General features: G+C 36.3%; 2 protein-coding genes across 2 annotated transcripts; both read left to right on the top strand.

The window, feature by feature from the left end:
- The first annotated feature begins 11,054 nt into the window (after positions 1 to 11,054).
- On the top strand, positions 11,055 to 11,502 carry LOC136200874 (uncharacterized). Its single transcript, XM_065991361.1, has one exon. The coding sequence runs from the start codon at positions 11,067 to 11,069 to the stop codon at positions 11,349 to 11,351; it is 285 nt and encodes a 94-aa protein (XP_065847433.1). The 5' UTR covers positions 11,055 to 11,066; the 3' UTR covers positions 11,352 to 11,502.
- A 93-nt stretch (positions 11,503 to 11,595) lies between these two features.
- LOC136200873 (protein MAIN-LIKE 1-like) lies at positions 11,596 to 13,523 on the top strand. Its single transcript, XM_065991360.1, has 3 exons — positions 11,596 to 11,763; positions 12,313 to 12,589; positions 12,690 to 13,523. Exons 1-3 carry the CDS (start codon positions 11,719 to 11,721, stop codon positions 13,412 to 13,414), a joined length of 1,047 nt encoding a protein of 348 aa, XP_065847432.1. The 5' UTR covers positions 11,596 to 11,718; the 3' UTR covers positions 13,415 to 13,523.
- Positions 13,524 to 16,829: the final 3,306 nt, after the last annotated feature.

Raw genomic sequence — 16,829 nt, forward strand, 5'->3', positions numbered from 1 at the left:
TTCTTAATATATGCTTCTTTGGTTGTCAAAAAAAAAAAGAGTATGCATCATTAACCATCTCATTTATCTTTAAACATTGAAATAATAACATAGAGTTAATATATACTAAATTTAGAGGAGGCTATAGGGAACAAATTAACTAGTACTCAATGGCGAAGCCGGTGCCCGGGGGCTCCGGCCCCCTCGAGCCATGGACTAGCTCTGCCCCTGCTTGTTACCAATATTGGTTTGTTACCAATATTGGTAACAAGCTTTTTATCTCTCCGGAAATAAGCATGGAAGTAGGCAAGAGCAGTGTTTGAAGACCACACAAGAAGCTAATTGGCCTACAGCAGGTGCGTGATGTGCAACTCTGTCCTTCAATTCCAAGATGCAGAAAAAAAAAACGGTGGGTTTTATCTTATTTTTAATATTTTCACTTAATTTAATATTTTTTTATAATGCATTATCCATATTTTTTTTAAGTACTCCATCCATATTTTAAAAACAAAGTAAGCATAACCTAAAAAAAAAAACTAACATTGTATTTTATTTCAATTTTTTTTTTCAAAGTATCTCAACATTATATTTTATCTGTAATTATTTTTTATCTCAAATAATAAGCAATTTTTTTTATCTCAACTTGTTCCACATGATTTTAATTTATTTATTTTTATTGAATAAATATTTTTATAGTATTAAATAATTATATTGTTGGTTAAAAAATTATTAATTGTATATTAATTAAATTAATAGAGTGTTTTATGATAAGTGGGATCCACCAAAATTTGAAGTAATAAGGTATTCTTTTTTGATAATAAGGAGGGCATAGCCCGAAGCAAAAGGAAAACTACATTACGGTAACAATTCTTTTCGTAGATCGGCCCTGCCGATCGCCGGTAAGAATATCCTGGAGGTCTACAGGAGGCACATCACACTCGTGATAACCCAAAGACACTGATCCTGCGAAATTTGCCATCCAGTCAGCAGTCTGATTGCCCTCGCGATACACATGCGCTAAGACAATCTCCCAATTTCTTTCCTGAAGGTCCCTGCATTTCTTAAAAAGCCACGCTTGAGGATGATGCCGATCAATTTCCTCGTCAAGGGCCCGTACTACATCCCGAGAGTCGACTTCAACTATAACCTTTCTGAACCTCGGTCCCAAGCCATTTTTAAACCAAAGAACACTCCCCAAAGTTCGGCAGTAAAGGCCGTACAGTTACCCAAATTGACAGTAAAATCGCTAAGCCAGTCACCACTGTGATTCCTTATTACTCCTCCGGCCACCGCTACCCCCGGGTTGCCTTTACTAGTGCCGTCGGAGTTCAATTTTACCCACGGGAGCTCGGGTGGTTTCCACTTGATCCATAGTTCCGTCTTCTGAACTATCATGTTTTGAAGATTCTCTGTTACAGCCTTCCGCAGCTCCTGCGCACTAGCCAAAACCATATCCGCTTTTTCACCGTACGGCTCTTTCCCTTCAAAAACGCGCCAGTTTCGCCATTTCCAAATCCTCCACACCGTAAACGCGAAAAGGCTTGACCACTCAATGTCCCTGACTCACCGTTGATACCTTAAGTTTCTGTTAAGCCATACCAAACCTTCTTCTGTGAAGAAATTCGTTTGCATATCAGACGGTAAGATCCCCAGCCACACTGCTCTCGCCTCTAGACAATCCCGAAAACATGTGTAACATTTTCAATTTCCCCACACTCCAAGCACATCGCTGAATCTGTTAGCCGTCTCAGCAATCGAGTTTCGTTACACAGAATTCTGTTGTGACGAGCTAACCAAAGGAAGGCACGGATTCTTTCTGGCACTTGGATCTTCCAGATTGTCCTCCAGATATCATCATCATTAGCCTTGTGAATGGATCATTGCATATTTTGAAAGCCGGAGCTCACGGTGTATCTCCCCGTCTTCGAGTGAGTCCAAGTCCATTCGTCCAGATTCTCACTACCGGGATGAAGGGAAATGGCACGAATCTGCAGTAGGATATTGGGAGGTAACAGATGTTCAAAAGCTTCCCAGTCCCACTGATCGATTTTCCAATAAGCTGCAACTGTGTTGCTTCGCATTTCCTCCGGGACATTATCAGTCGCCATATCAAGCAGCCTTATTCCATTGCACCAGTAGTCCGACCAGAAGCTAGTTTTTTCACCATTCGAAATTACCCTGCCCAGACCACTCTGGAGTACATGGCTTCCAGCGATAATTCCACGCCAAATTATGGACGCTGTACTGGACGGTTTCAGGCTAGCATCATTAATACCATTTTTGTAGTACTTTGCCCGCACTACACGAACCCAGAGGCGTTTATTATCAGTGAGCACCTTCCAAGAGAGCTTTGCAAGCATTGCGAGATTGAAATCCTTCATTTTCCTGATTCCTAGCCCGCCGTACTGTCGATGTTGACAGACAGTATCCCAGTTTACAAGATGAATTCTCTTTAGAGTTGGAGAGGAGCCCCAAAGGAACTGGCGATTAATTCTATCCAGCTGATTACAAATACCAGTTGGAAGGGCAGCTGTTTGCATTGCATAGGATGGCATAGCAGTAGCAACATATCTTATTAGAGTGATTCTTCCCGCAAACGAGAGGCAGCGACCTTTCCATCCCGCAAGACGGCTGTTTACCCTTTCAACCAAGCTCCGATAAGTATCTTTATTCACACGATGATGTATTAAGGGCATGCCGAGATACTTGCCAAGCTCCTCGGTTTGAGTAAAGCCAAGGGTGGCGGTGATAGAAGTAATAAGGTATTCTAATGGTATGTAACTAGAAGATGTTATTTTAGATGATGTGAAAGTGGTAAGTAACAAAGTTTGTTACTTACCACTAAGGATGCTCTAATAAGCATACGATTGCTGCAGATTACTTCAAATTTAGTCACAATTAAATTTATCCATCCTTTCGATAGATGTATTCATTTAGAACTGGACTCGATTAATTGTGTTTCGAGTTTTGTTTAATCGAATTTTACACTTACTTTATTTAATAACAGCCCAATCTAGCATATAGTTATGAGTAATAAAATACATGAAACTAAATTTTGATTTTGAGGGATTAAAAATGTATCAAACTAAAAAGTCAATTAATTATTAATTCAATCAAATTCAATGAATATTATCATGTCCACCTGTCAATAAAGACTTGTTTAACTGTCCGGAAATATTTCTTCAACGGATAAAAACTTATTTTATTCTTATATTGAAACTTCAAACTTCGATTACTTAAAATTGAAAGTACTACGACTTCAATTGAAAATTTCCATTAATTAACGTTGGAATATAAAAAAGTTACAAGAGAGAAGAGAGATTACAACATAACAATCTCTAAGATATAAGAGATTTTGAATGATTCAAAATAATCAGATAAGTCGTACTAATATTAATAAAATATTAAGAGATAATTAAATTAAAGGTTAATTACTAAACCGTCCTCTATCAGTCCCCCTCAATATGAAGGTAGATGAACCTTCAAATTGTCACATAGTTGAAGAAACCGAATCTTGGAAAGTGGTTTGGTAAGGACATCAGCAGTTTGATCGAGACTTGAAATGTAGCAAACCCGGAGCTCCTTCTTGGCAAATTTATCTCTAACAAAATGAAAATCTATCTCAAGATGTTTCGACCGATCATGAAAAATCGGATTAGAAGTTAGATAAGTTGCTCCTAAATTGTCACACTATAAAATCGGAGCTTTACTCGAACCGAAGCCAATTTAATTTAGTAACATACGAAGCCATAAGATTTCTGATGCAAGATAATGCATGATATTCTGCTTCGGTGGAAGAACGAGAAACCGTTCTTTGTTTGCAGGATCGCCAAGATACAAGATTAGTACCAAGAAAGATTGCAAAGCTAGATGTTGATTTCCGATCATCCGAATCACCTCCCCAATTGGCATCTATGAAACCAACAAGATCAAAGGTACGACCACGGTGAAAATGCATACTATGCGTCGATGTGGAGTGTAAATAGCGAAGAATTCGCTTGACTGCTTTCTAATGCTCTAAGGTGGGGCAATGCATAAACTGGCTCACTTTGTTGACTGCAAAACTGATATATGGTCGAGTAATAGTGGCATATTGCAAGCCACCCACAATACTACGATATAATCCGGGATCATCAAATGGTTCACCGCCGATAAGAGTTAATTTACTTGATGGACACGACAGAGTAGAGATACCATTGGCGCCTGTCATCTGAGCCTGACAAGGAGATCCTGAATGTATTTATGTTGATTAAGATGGAGACCTGAAGTTGTCCATGAAGCCTCTAGACCAAGAAAATAGTTTAGTAACCCAAGATCACGATGGGAAACCGAGACTGGATTTGAGAAATAATCTTCTGAATTGCAGCAGTGTGAGAACCCGTAATAAGTATGTCGTTGACATACAATAAACAAAACAACTTAACACCTCGATGATTAAAGCAATAGAGATAAATCGGCTTTGGACCACACAAAACCGAGAGACACTAAAGCTTGAGCGAGACTATGATGCCACATACGAGGAGCTTGTTTCAACCCGTAAAAACTCTTCTTTAGTCGACAAACATGAGATAGAAATTGAGGATTGACAAAGCCTGGGGACTGCTGTATATAAATAACTTCATCAAGCTCACCATGTAAAAATGCAATGGAAACGTCCAATTGTCGAACCGTCCAAACATTTGTCACTGCTATAGATAAGATAACACAGACTGTAGTGGGCTTTACAACCAGACTAAAGGTTTGTTCAAACTCCAAACTGGGTCTCTGATGAAATCCATGTGGCAAAACGCTCGTAGACAAAGATGAAATCAACAGGCTGAGTACTTGTTGATCAAGTTGTTCCCATTGTTTGTATGCCGGGTTAACAGCTCCGGTAGGAAAATCATTGGGTGGAGGATTTTCGGTTGCATCAACATGATGTGCCAACCCATGACCTTGCTGTAGCGACATAAGTTGTGTTTGCCATAGCAAGAAATTAGTCGAAGTTAATTTTTGTGTAATTTGAGATGACAAGTTTGTGGGAGTGATTTGTATGGAGGTTGCGGCAGGTGATGTAGTTTCGGAGGTGGAGGAGGCGGTGCCATTAACATTTGTCATCGTGATGGGAAGATAGTGGAAGCAAGAAAAATTAGGGTTTTGAGATGTTGATTCTCTTGTAGCTCTTATACCATGAAAATGCTATGGCTTCAACTGAGTATGTCCATTGATTAACGTTGGAATATAAAGAAGTTACAAGAGATGTGACAACAGAACAATCTCTAAGATAGAGGAGATTTTGAATGATTCAAAATAATCAGATAACCCTAACTAATATTAACAAAATATTAAGAGATAATTAAAGTAAAGGTTAATTACTAAACGGTCCTCTATAAAAAAATGGTCCCTACATGCAGCCCATGACCTATAAGTATAAGAGACTGATACTTCTATAAAAGTGACAAAAGTACGCACAACCGATTACACGGCATGAAATCAACACTCAATTTTAGTGTTTGGATTTAGCTTAGTAGGTAATGTGTCATTTTTGGATTGACACGAAATATATTGACATGCAAATTTTTGGGTTGGTTAGGGTTAAATTGCTAACAAAAAAAAATGACACGAATATTTAAAATTATTGTTATATTTTCTAATGTTTTTATATGTCACATTCATCAATAAAGGCAATAAAATTACAATTAAAAACACGATTCAAACCTCCTATATTAATATAAACAAATTTGATATTAGTAGATTTTTGGATTATTAATGTTTACAAAAATAACATAAAATATTTAAAGATAGTACCATATCTCTATATTTTTAAAAGGCACCATTATATTAAAATTAAAGCTCAATTTACTCAATTTTTATCATACAATTTGTATATAATTAATGGAGGATAATATTAACCAAAATAATATTATTGAGTCACTCCATGTGGATTAGATCTGGCGATGATGATGATAAGATGCCATCTTAACCTAATTAAACTGTCCCTCTTAATCTAAATTTAATTAAATATAATTAAGCTCCACGTTTTCCTTAACTTTTTCTTTCTCTATAGTCAATTGTATATCAATCATTCTTTTTCAACTATATATATATAACAACTGTATATCAATCATTCTTTTGCATATTTGTAAGTGATAGAGTACCTGATATTAGGTGTAACGACCCGGTCCGGAGTGGGTGGCGTCCGGGTAGAAGGTCTGAGCAAGGAGCGGCCCTAAGGGATGACGATGGGGACAGGAATGAACTGAATCCCACATCGGAAGTGGAGAGGGAGTGATTGGGGCTTATTAGTAAGATGAGAATCCAATACATGCAGACACGTTTTAAAGCCGTGAGGCCCAATGTGTTGGATTTGGGCCAGAGCGGACAATATCTACATGGTATTGGGTAGGGTGTTACATTAGAGGTATGGAACTACAAGGGTCATGGAGGGTAATTTCACCCACTCTGGACTGAAGATAACAAAAATTATATTTATGGATGGAAATTTCCGTCAGTAAACATGAATATTTGGTGGTAACTTCGTTATTTCCAACTTTACGGAATTTGCGACGAATTTTTCGGTACCCAACCCTTGATCCTCAAAAAATATGTGTTTCTTACTAGGTTTTAGGTTTTTGTTATTTGACCCCGAGTATTTGGTTCTGGTTCCGGTTCTATCACTTGAATTGGGTGGTTATTCCACATCATTCTTGTGTTCGGGACCACTTTGGGAGGGGGAGGTAATTCTATGTATTGTTAGGATTGTAATAGAGTCGGATCGAGTTTTGGCTTGCTAATAGCTTGGCAAAAAATTAACGAGTTCGAGCCAAGTTTTGAGCTCGGTTAGAGTTTAAAATCTTATTCGAGCTCGAAGCATTAAAGAATTTATTTGTTCATGAGTTGCTCACAAGCAGCTAGTTTATTTTGTTCACGATTTTTGTTCGCAAGTAATTCGTTAATTATGTTCATAAATTTTGATCGTGAGCATCTCGTTAATTTTATTCATGAATTCGCAATAAATAAACAAAAGTGTCAGTATTTATACTACCTAAGAAACAAATATTTAACTACCCATCAATTTCAAAATAATTGTCACATTTAACCAAATCACACGTATGAAGGAAATGATTGATTTAGATTAAATTTATGAAAAAAAAAAGACTAAAATACACTTTACCTCTCTTTATTAATAATCCTTATTTTTTTGTATCACTCATTAAATTGAATTATTCTTCGTATATTGAAAACTCAAAATGATAAAAAGTGCAAGTAATATTAAATTAATTAATAAACGTAAAATATAAAAAAATTGCCTTAAAAACTAAACCTGACAACTAATATAAATAAAAAAAATTAATAAAATGTGGATAAAAGAAAGAAAACGTTAGGGTGTTAGTTTTTAGGATTCTGATCGGTGGAGATATGGGTATTAAATGAGAAATGATTTAGGAAGAAGATGAGTGAGAGAATAAATATGATGATTTCGAAAAGTGAAGATGGAACTCATAGAAATAGAAATGTCAAGATTTGATACCTCGATAATAGATAATGTATCATGTATATTTTTTTTTTATAAAAGTGCATATATCATTTTATAGATAAGAATACATTAATTACAACAACAACAAAAAGTAAATAATAAAATCTTACATAAGTACATACTATTAGGGATATAAACGGGATGGGGCGGGGCGAGGCGGGGATTGGAGTTCCCATCCTCGTTCCACGATTAAATGGGGAATCCCCATATAAAACAAACGGGGACAAAATTCATCCCCGTCCCTGCCCCGCGGGGAATCCCGACCCCGCGGGTATTCCAATTTACCCATTTAAAGTTTAAAAGAATATATGAAAAAAGAAATAAATGAAAAGAATAGAGAAAAAATGAAAGAAAATAAGAGAATATGATGAACAAATAGATATAGAGTGAAATAGAGGTAAAGCATTTGGATCAGATTAATCATAGGTTCAAGTTTTTCTATACGTATTTTTTATTTTCTATGATTAATAATATGTTATCGGGGATTAAACGAATAATCCGTCGGGAATCCCCGCGGTGCACAATACGGGATACCCTTTCCTATCCCCGTCCCATCTCCGCTAACCGGGCACATATTAGTCATTATCCCCGCCCCATAATAAAAAGGGACGGGTAATCCTCACCCCATTTACATCCCTACATGCTATGCCTAGTACAAAATCCATAAAGGTCAAAAAACGACTACAGAGAGCAAAATAAACCATTAAAGGTACAGATAAAACAAACAATGGATGAAATATATACTTCCCCAAACTCCAAATTTGTAGAAAAACACATGTAATCCCATCTTCAGCATTTAAACTCTTCTGAATCTTCGGATATGAGTCATTTCTTTTGCAATCACGTAGATGTAGTGATCTACGTATAAGATCTACCATTTCTGCTCTTGCAAAATATGCATAGCCTTTCAACGTGTATGGTCTCTGAGTTGTCCACGAGTTGATCATCAACACCTCTTCGTGAGAAGGTGTTGTTATCACTGAATTTATATTTAACTCGTTGATAATGTATTCCCGCTTATACCACCATGCTTCTTTATTATCATGTATATAAAAACTGAATGTTGAGCTTTTATATATCTATTAGAGCATCTCCAATAAAGGTTGCTATAAAAATTATCCATAATTAACAAATTATACTAAAATGTAATATTTTATTTCCTAATTCATACGTATCACCAAGCACTTTTACAATCAGCATTTATTGGAGATGCTCATACAGACAGATGGAGCTAAAATTTTATTTAGTCATTGTTATAAAATTTTCAAAATTTCTTCAAAAATAATGTGGGTTGCTATTTACTGCCCCATTTTTCCTACTTACCGTCCGGAAAAAGACATATTAGCCCCTTCCCTTTTTTTTTTGAAAAAAAAAATAGATATATATTGGGTGTTATATATCCATATCACAATTTGATGGTTCCATAATTTACATTGTCATTGATAACTAATATGTTCTTTTTATGTAATTAAATACTGCAAAATACTATTGTATGAGATTATTTTCATGTAAATTGCATGTGATATTATGGTATATACTCTAAACAAATGTAAGAATTCAAGTAATTTTAAAAAATAAAGCTTATGTGGGCTTAGAGGCCCAAAGGCAAAGCCCAATTGGCAGAGTAATGTTGGATTGGCTAAAATTTGAAAAGTATGCTAAACAATGTTTAAGGAGGCCCATTAAAACATATTCAAAAGGACAACAATTGCCAACTTCTTTTCTTTTCATATGCATAAAATCAAATTTCATTTAAACAAATAACTTAATGTATTACCATATATCAAATTAATTTTTATATAAATAAATATACTTCTTGAATAATATGATTAGAATAAAAAAAAAACATTAATTACACAAGCATCAAAGGAGCATATTTTAATTGGTACATCTCAAATCAGAGGTGGAAAGTTGTAAGTTCAAATCCATCTAATAATAACAACATTTAGTGAATGTAAAATTACTTTTCTTACCGGATGAAAAAGCTTTTTTTCAGAAAAACTACAAACGGTAGCTTTTGGAAAAACTAATTAGAAAAATTGCATAAAAATTACACATCAAAATCTCAGTAAAAATTGCACAAAATCGTTCTATACGTTGTTTCTGTACAAATTATATTAAATGATAATATATTTATGCAATAGATATTGCTTTAAATAGTATCAAAACTTGACCCATCATATTAACATATAAAAATTTATTTCCTCAATCATCTATATCACTTTTGATAACTTTAGTTAAAATATAAACCAATAATAAGCAATTTTAAAAATTAATATAATGATCTCATAAATCATTAAGTTATATAAAATTTATTTTAATTGTAAATAATTTTTTATAAAAATGCATCAATACACGTAAATTATTATTTTTATATTAAAAAGTTTTAGCGATCTTAAAAAATGTTGTCAAAAAATCATAATATTACTTGAAAATTTCAAACAACCACTCTTATTTCAATAAATGACACATTTAAAAATTATCAAACTATTACAACATCATCAAATACTCTTCTAATCACCTTCTATTAGAGATGCTTTAAATATAAAATCCTTAATTTAATAAAAAGTGTTGTAATGGATCTGAATATATAAACAGTTACTACAAAAAAAAAAGAATATATAAACAGTCTCCTCAATTGGACCAAATTTATAATATACCAAAAAAAAAAAAAACATTTATAACTTACCACTAATAAATTGCCAAATTATATTTATCATCAAATATGAATTAAATAGTTTCAATATGAAGTAGAAGTTTTGAGAACACTCGGTCCAGATAAAAATCCATCCAAACAAAGTTTTACGAATCAAAAAATCTAGGGTTAAAGTGCAAAAATACCCTTAACGTTTTAGGTCAGGAGCAATTTTACCCCTAACGTCTAAAATAGTATAATTTTACCCCTAATATTGGAAACCAAGAGCAATTTTACCCCTAACGTTAATAAATTGGATCAATTTGAGAAATAATTCATCAAACTGTCTTCTCGGTCATGAATCTTGTTATCTACACTTCATACGTGTGTCATTTTATCAGTAACAAATCACAAACATTCGTTGGGATGTGAAAAAAAATAAAAAAATAAAAAATATAATGTCTTTTTGTACGGATTAGATAAAAAAATTCAAAAAATCCACCGAATTTATGAATATTAATCTCAAATTCTATTATTAAATTATAAAACACATGAAATCCTTTTTTAGAACGAATTATTATGCAATTGGTGTAGAATAATGAACAAAAATATCTGTGTTTTATAATAGTGTTTGAAATTGACCCAATTTATCAACGTTAGGGGTAAAATTGCTCTTGGCTTCCAACGTTAGGGGTAAAATTGGACCATTTTAAACGTTAAGGGTAAAATTGCTCATGATCCATAACGTTAGGGGTATTTTTACACCTTAACCCAAAAATCTAAGTACCATTATTCAAAAAAAAAAAATCTAAATACCACGTGGCATCTAAAGAACATTCATGTGTCATATATTACACACGTGTCAACATTGCTTTATCCAATAAATAACCGATATAAAAAAATTCATGTAAGTGAAAAAGAAAACAAAAAAAAAAAATGGAGAGTGATAGAGAGAAAAAAGAGAGGGAAGGAACGCTTAATCAGCCGCCGCAGATGTCGCCGATGGAGCCGGTGACCCACGGCGCTTACGGCGGCGGAATGTATGCATACGAGCCTCATCAAGATCGGAACCAACCGCAAAATCAAACCAAGAAACCAGCTAGTGAAACCCAAAGTGCTGATGGGCCTGTTGATGGGCCTGCCGCCGAGCCCAAACATAAAGCCCCGCCTTCAACTGGTGATCGTGACGTTGATATCACCGGCCAATCTTACATTCAGTGATTAATGTTTATGTATTTTGTGATGTTTTAGTTTTATTATTTTCTTTTCTAAGTTCTAACTAATAACTTTTTCTTTTATGGAATTTTCGTCGTTTGTCTGTTTGTCTTTTGTTCTTAATGTTGAAATTATAATTAACTTGTTTTTTTCTCAATTTAATGTTTTACTAAGGAGTAATGTTTAGTAAATTAAAAAATAATTAGTTTAGTAGTTTATTTATTTTAGTGGGCGACTATATACCGCACTAAAATTCCGGTTCACCGTCCTGTATTGACCTTTTTACCCTTCTCATTATTTCAAATATAAGTTTTGAAAATTCCAAATCCTCTCAACTTATTTTCCATTCTAAAAAAAACCGACCAAAAACGAGATGGCACGAAGAGGAGGCATCGGCAAAGGATACATGGGTATTACGGTAAGTATTTCCATAAAAAAATTATCAAAATCGTGAGTAATCGGGCCTAAATTCGGGATTAAAATCCCAGAATTTGGCCTAGGCGGGCGACACACTCCATCTCCACCTACGGTGGAACGCATGAACTATGCGTTCCACCGTAGGTGGAGATGGAGCGTGTCGAGCGATCCACCCTATGGTGGATCGCACGGCGCACGCGCTCCACCGTAAGGTGGAATGCGCGGCGCATGCGCTCCACCATGGGGTGGGTCGCTCGTCGTACGCGTTCCACTTAAGGTGGAACGCGTACAACGGTGGAGCGCATGCGCCACCCGTTTGGCCTAAGGGCCAAACGTTTGCGGCGCACTGGTCGGCCCTAAGGCCGACTGGTGCGCCGCACCCGTTTGGACCATAGGGCAGGTGGTGTAAACCACCCGCCCAGGCCAAAAAGGGGCAAATTTTGAATTTTTTTTTTAAAAAATTGCACGGACCGGGCGTAGGCAGATCCGAACGTATAGAGAAAAAAATTATGTTAAATTGAATATACCTTATAAATAAATAATATTACAGGATCAGGAGGGAGCTGACCCTAGACGCACGTCTTCACGTCCTGTTACTGCATCTGCTCGGCGGGACCGGGAGGAGCAGCAGCGGTTCATGGCGGACGCCCGGAAGGCACATGCTGCACAGGCGGAGCGTGCTGAGGGACGGGATGAGGCGGCTGATATAGACATGGATGGGGATGCTTTTATGCATCGTCCTAGTGCTGATACTATCCCCATAGATCGTGGCGTTGTGACGAGGGGTCGAGACGGACGATTTTCTTCTACCGCAGCATCTTCTTCTGGTAAGAGAAATTAAAAAATGTGTTTATTTGTATTTGTGTTAATCGTGATTATTGAAAAATATACTAAAAAATTAATGTAAACCGTTTGCTGTAATTTCAGGTAGCAGCAAGCGATCGAGGAGTGTAGAGGATGACTGGGTTGTGAAGGACCCCGTCCCCGGGGGTCCATTTGATGGTGCTGTGATCCCGAGCTTTTTGGGACATATTGCATGTGCTATATGGGCCGGTCAGGATAGGGGCGTCCTTAGGTGTCATACCAGATCAGGGTATTGCACGAAGCTGAGATTATGGTACAGTGGTTCTTCCCGGACGATTCAGTCGCATATCGAGTCATCTGGCTTGTTCCATTTACCTGGTATTATGCACAGTCACATAGATGCTGCTCTGATCACAGCATTTGTAGAGCGGTGGCAGCCAGACACGTCATCATTTCACATGCCATTTGGCGAGATGACCATTTTGATGCATGATGTGTGGGAGATATTGCGCATCCCCGTAGATGGTGCCATGGTGACTGCTGATGCGACTGTTGATGAGCTTAAGGAGTGCGTGATGGATTTGTTTGGGGTGACTCGGGTTCAGTTAGATGCCCGTCATTATGCTTCTGGTGGTATACGAGCCGCTTCCGTCATGGAGCACTGTAGAGGTGATCGGATTCCTGAGACCCAGGCTATAGCTTGGACGTGGCTGATGCTCGGTTCCACCTTGTTCGTAGACAAGAGTGGTGACCGCATCCGACCTTCTTGTCTGTTAGAGGTGCAGGACTCGGCGGCTGGAGCCGTTAGACTTTCTTGGGGATCAGCTGCACTAGCCATTTATGTTTGAGAGTTTTCGTTGATCGTAATGTAAAGAGTAAATGTGGATAACTGAAGTAGCAACATTTTTTAATTTTATAGATGGAGAATATAGCCGTTGGAATATAGACGTTGGAATATAGCCGTTGGAACTCCTTTGTCCAAGTAGTTGTGTTACCAAAATGTAGGAACTCCTTTGTCCAAGCAACAACAAACTTCTCCTTATACACCAACCACGTCTCCTCAACATACGAGATAACTCCTTTGAACCTGCTCATCTTTTCCTTCATCATCATAAGATTGGTCCCGTACTCCTCAATGGTTAATGATTCTAATATTGTTTTCCATTTGCCATTCTTGAATTTAGAGGTAAGGCCTTTATCTCCAATGATTCTATACACACGATCTTCCACATCCTTATTTATATGCCAAGTGCATAGCAAGTGCGCTGCTTGTGGAAAAACTTCTTGTATCGGCTTTAATAACCCAAGCTCCCTGTCACTAACAACAACGGTCGGGTTAAGATCATCCCCAAGCAAAATCTTCAGCCTTTGCAAAATCCAACGATAGCTCCCTTCGGTCTCGTCTTTAACAATAGCATACGCTATCTTGAAGTTATTATTGCATGGCGTCATCCCAACAATCTCAACAAACGGCATTTTGTACTTGTTTGTTTTGTACGTTGAATCAATGCCGATGTACCAGTGGTAAGTCCTGAACATATCAACTGACTCTGGATGTGTCATGAACACATGCGTTATCACACCTGAATCAGCCTGTGTGTAATTGACATATTTGTTCTCCACAGCAATATGGTAGAATTGACTAGCCAGGTCTCTACCTTCAAACGCGTCCCTCCTCATTTTGTCCCTGTAATTATATATGTGTTTAATTACTGAGTTGTCCTCTGGGTGTTTTTCTTTAACTGCTGCTAAAATAGCACAAGGCTTTGCTTGAGCTGAAGACATATCACGCACAATTTGTTTAGATGCGATACTGAGTCCGCTCATTTGCCGACTTCCCTCTGGATACATACGCATTGTATGGTTATGCATTCCAGTTAACCCAGCCTTAGCCTTTATCCCCCATCCCGAAAGGTCTGCATGTTGATAGGCTTTAATCTGAAATTTATAGCGGCACGCTTTAGTTTTACTTTTCCTAATTGCAGGATCTTCATCATTTTTCACAACACCTCTATATCGTTCACCCCGTGAACAGCGCAACAACTTCTGTTTTCCCCCATTTTTGTGCGAAGATATTACAAGCTCAAACCCATTCTGAATAGCTATCTTTTTTGCCCAATCAATAGCATCCTGACTGGAGGGGAAAACGGTATCCGTTATAAAACGCGAACTATAATCAATGTTATCGGGGTTCCAATCTTCTATCGGTACCTGAATATACGAAAAATTTACATTAAAATTACAAAAAAAAAATACTTCGGGGCTATTTCTCCCGTTCGAAATTAATTCGGGGCAATTTCTGCCCATTTTTGCCTGAACGGGCAGGCTACCCGTTCCACCATAGGTGGAAACGGGCAGCGCGTACTGCCCGTTCCATAGGTGAAACGGGTGGCGCGTACCACCCGTTCCATGGGTGGAGCGGGTGGCGCGTACCACCCGTTCCATGGGTGGAGCGGGTGGCGATTACCACCCGTTCCTTAGGCCGAACGGGTAGTTCATCCGTTCGGCCTAAGGAACGGGTGGTATTCGCCACCCGCCCAGGCAAAAATCGAATAAAAAAAATAAAAAAATGCTAAATAACGTTTTTAATTCTCGTAATATTACCTCGTGTTCGAACTCATTGTCTTCGGGAATGTTTTGATCCATTTTTTTCAAATCCGGGATTTGTGCTCGGGAGAGAAAACTAGAGAGAGTTTTGAAGGTTTTAGGGGGAAAAAAAGTGGCAAGGGTAAAATGGTCAAAACAGTGCGGTGAAACGGAAATTAAGGGCGGTATTTAGCAATACCCTTATTTTATTTGATTAGTTTTTTTATTAGAACTAGGAGAGGAGAAGAGCAGGGCACACCATCCCAACTAGGTTAGTATCCCTTGCAGTACTGCAAAACTCCAAGCATGCTTTATTAAAGAAGAAACCGAAAAAGTTAAATACAAAAGGACAGCAGGAAATTAAACAAACCGATAAACAGCATGGTTGTTAATGTTTTCACAAACAAATTCTAAACACACCGGAGGGGCGACTTCCCACCACTAGTTCTCGTGACTTAGTCTTCCTAAGTTAGTCAAGCAGTCTGCCACCTTATTACATGAGCTATGAAATTTTGGAGTCATGGAATGGTTGATGAAAAACAAAGATACGGTTTTAATGGACAAGAAAACTAATTAATTGTATTATAATAAATAAGAAAATAGAACTAAATAAAAAGATAACATATAAAGTTAATAGGAAGAGAATATAATATGGTTAATTTAATTGTGACGTTTAGCTAAAATTGGATATATTTTGTAAACGTTAAGCTTAAATTCGTATTATTTTGTAAACGTTAAACCTATATTGGTGCTATTTTGTACGTGAGATCTAAATTGATGCTATATTGTAAACGTTAAGCCTAAATTGATATTATATTGTAAACGTTAAGCTTATATTGGTGCTATTTTGAACATTGAGCCTAAATTGTTACTTCTCCAAAAACCTTAGGTCTATTTTGGTATCTTATCCCTTTTTTCATATACTCCTTTCATTTAAAAATAATGGAGAAATTCATCTTTCAGAAATTATTTACATTATAATTTTGGATTATGTCAAACTAGTAAAGTCAGTACTTTTAATATATTTTAAGGATTAGAATTTATAAATTAGAAGTTAGAATATATTTTTTAGGGTTTATGATTTATGAATTGCAGTCTAGAATTTTTAAATTATGATGTAAAATCATAATATATAGAGAGAATAATGACATATTAAGAATTAAGTTTAATGGTATGATTTAATTGTAATTTTGTAGTTAATTATGATATTCATGTAATTGACCCTTTAAATAATAACCTAATGTATTACCAAACATCAAATTGATTTTTATATAACTAATATAATTCTTGTATAATATGGTTTGGAATAAAAAAAAATATTCACCTATAGTTCGTCTCTCAATTCAACAACTGAGAAAATTCTTAAGATTGGCGGACCTCTTATTTCTTTGATCGTATTTTTTTCTAATTCTCACATCGAAATGGACTCATTAGGTTGAGTGAAGTAGTGTTTGATGCATGTAAAATGTTTTGAACGATAATCGAAGCTATGTTGGAAAAGGTACAAATTCCACCTACTTTCAGTTTTCCAAATTGAATTTGAAGGTTCTGAAAGTAGTTTTGAAGAGTGACGAAATTTTTCGGTAAGTTATGGAACACTGTAGAAATTTTCTTCTAATTAATTCGAGAATAGTATAATCTGGAGGAAAATCAATTCTTGAAATTGACATATTCATG

Source organism: Euphorbia lathyris, chromosome 7 (assembly GCF_963576675.1).
Source record: "Euphorbia lathyris chromosome 7, ddEupLath1.1, whole genome shotgun sequence".
In the NCBI taxonomy this organism is placed as follows: Eukaryota; Viridiplantae; Streptophyta; class Magnoliopsida; order Malpighiales; family Euphorbiaceae; genus Euphorbia; species Euphorbia lathyris.

Excerpts from the sequence above, each read along its gene's own strand:
- LOC136200874 (XM_065991361.1), top strand. The coding sequence starts at position 11,067 with ATGGAGAGTGATAGAGAGAAAAAAGAGAGGGAAGGAACGCTTAATCAG.
- LOC136200873 (XM_065991360.1), top strand. The coding sequence starts at position 11,719 with ATGGCACGAAGAGGAGGCATCGGCAAAGGATACATGGGTATTACG. Across the intron at positions 11,764-12,312 it reads AAGGATACATGGGTATTACG|GATCAGGAGGGAGCTGACCC; the intron begins GTAAGTATTTCC and ends ATAATATTACAG. Across the intron at positions 12,590-12,689 it reads TACCGCAGCATCTTCTTCTG|GTAGCAGCAAGCGATCGAGG; the intron begins GTAAGAGAAATT and ends CTGTAATTTCAG.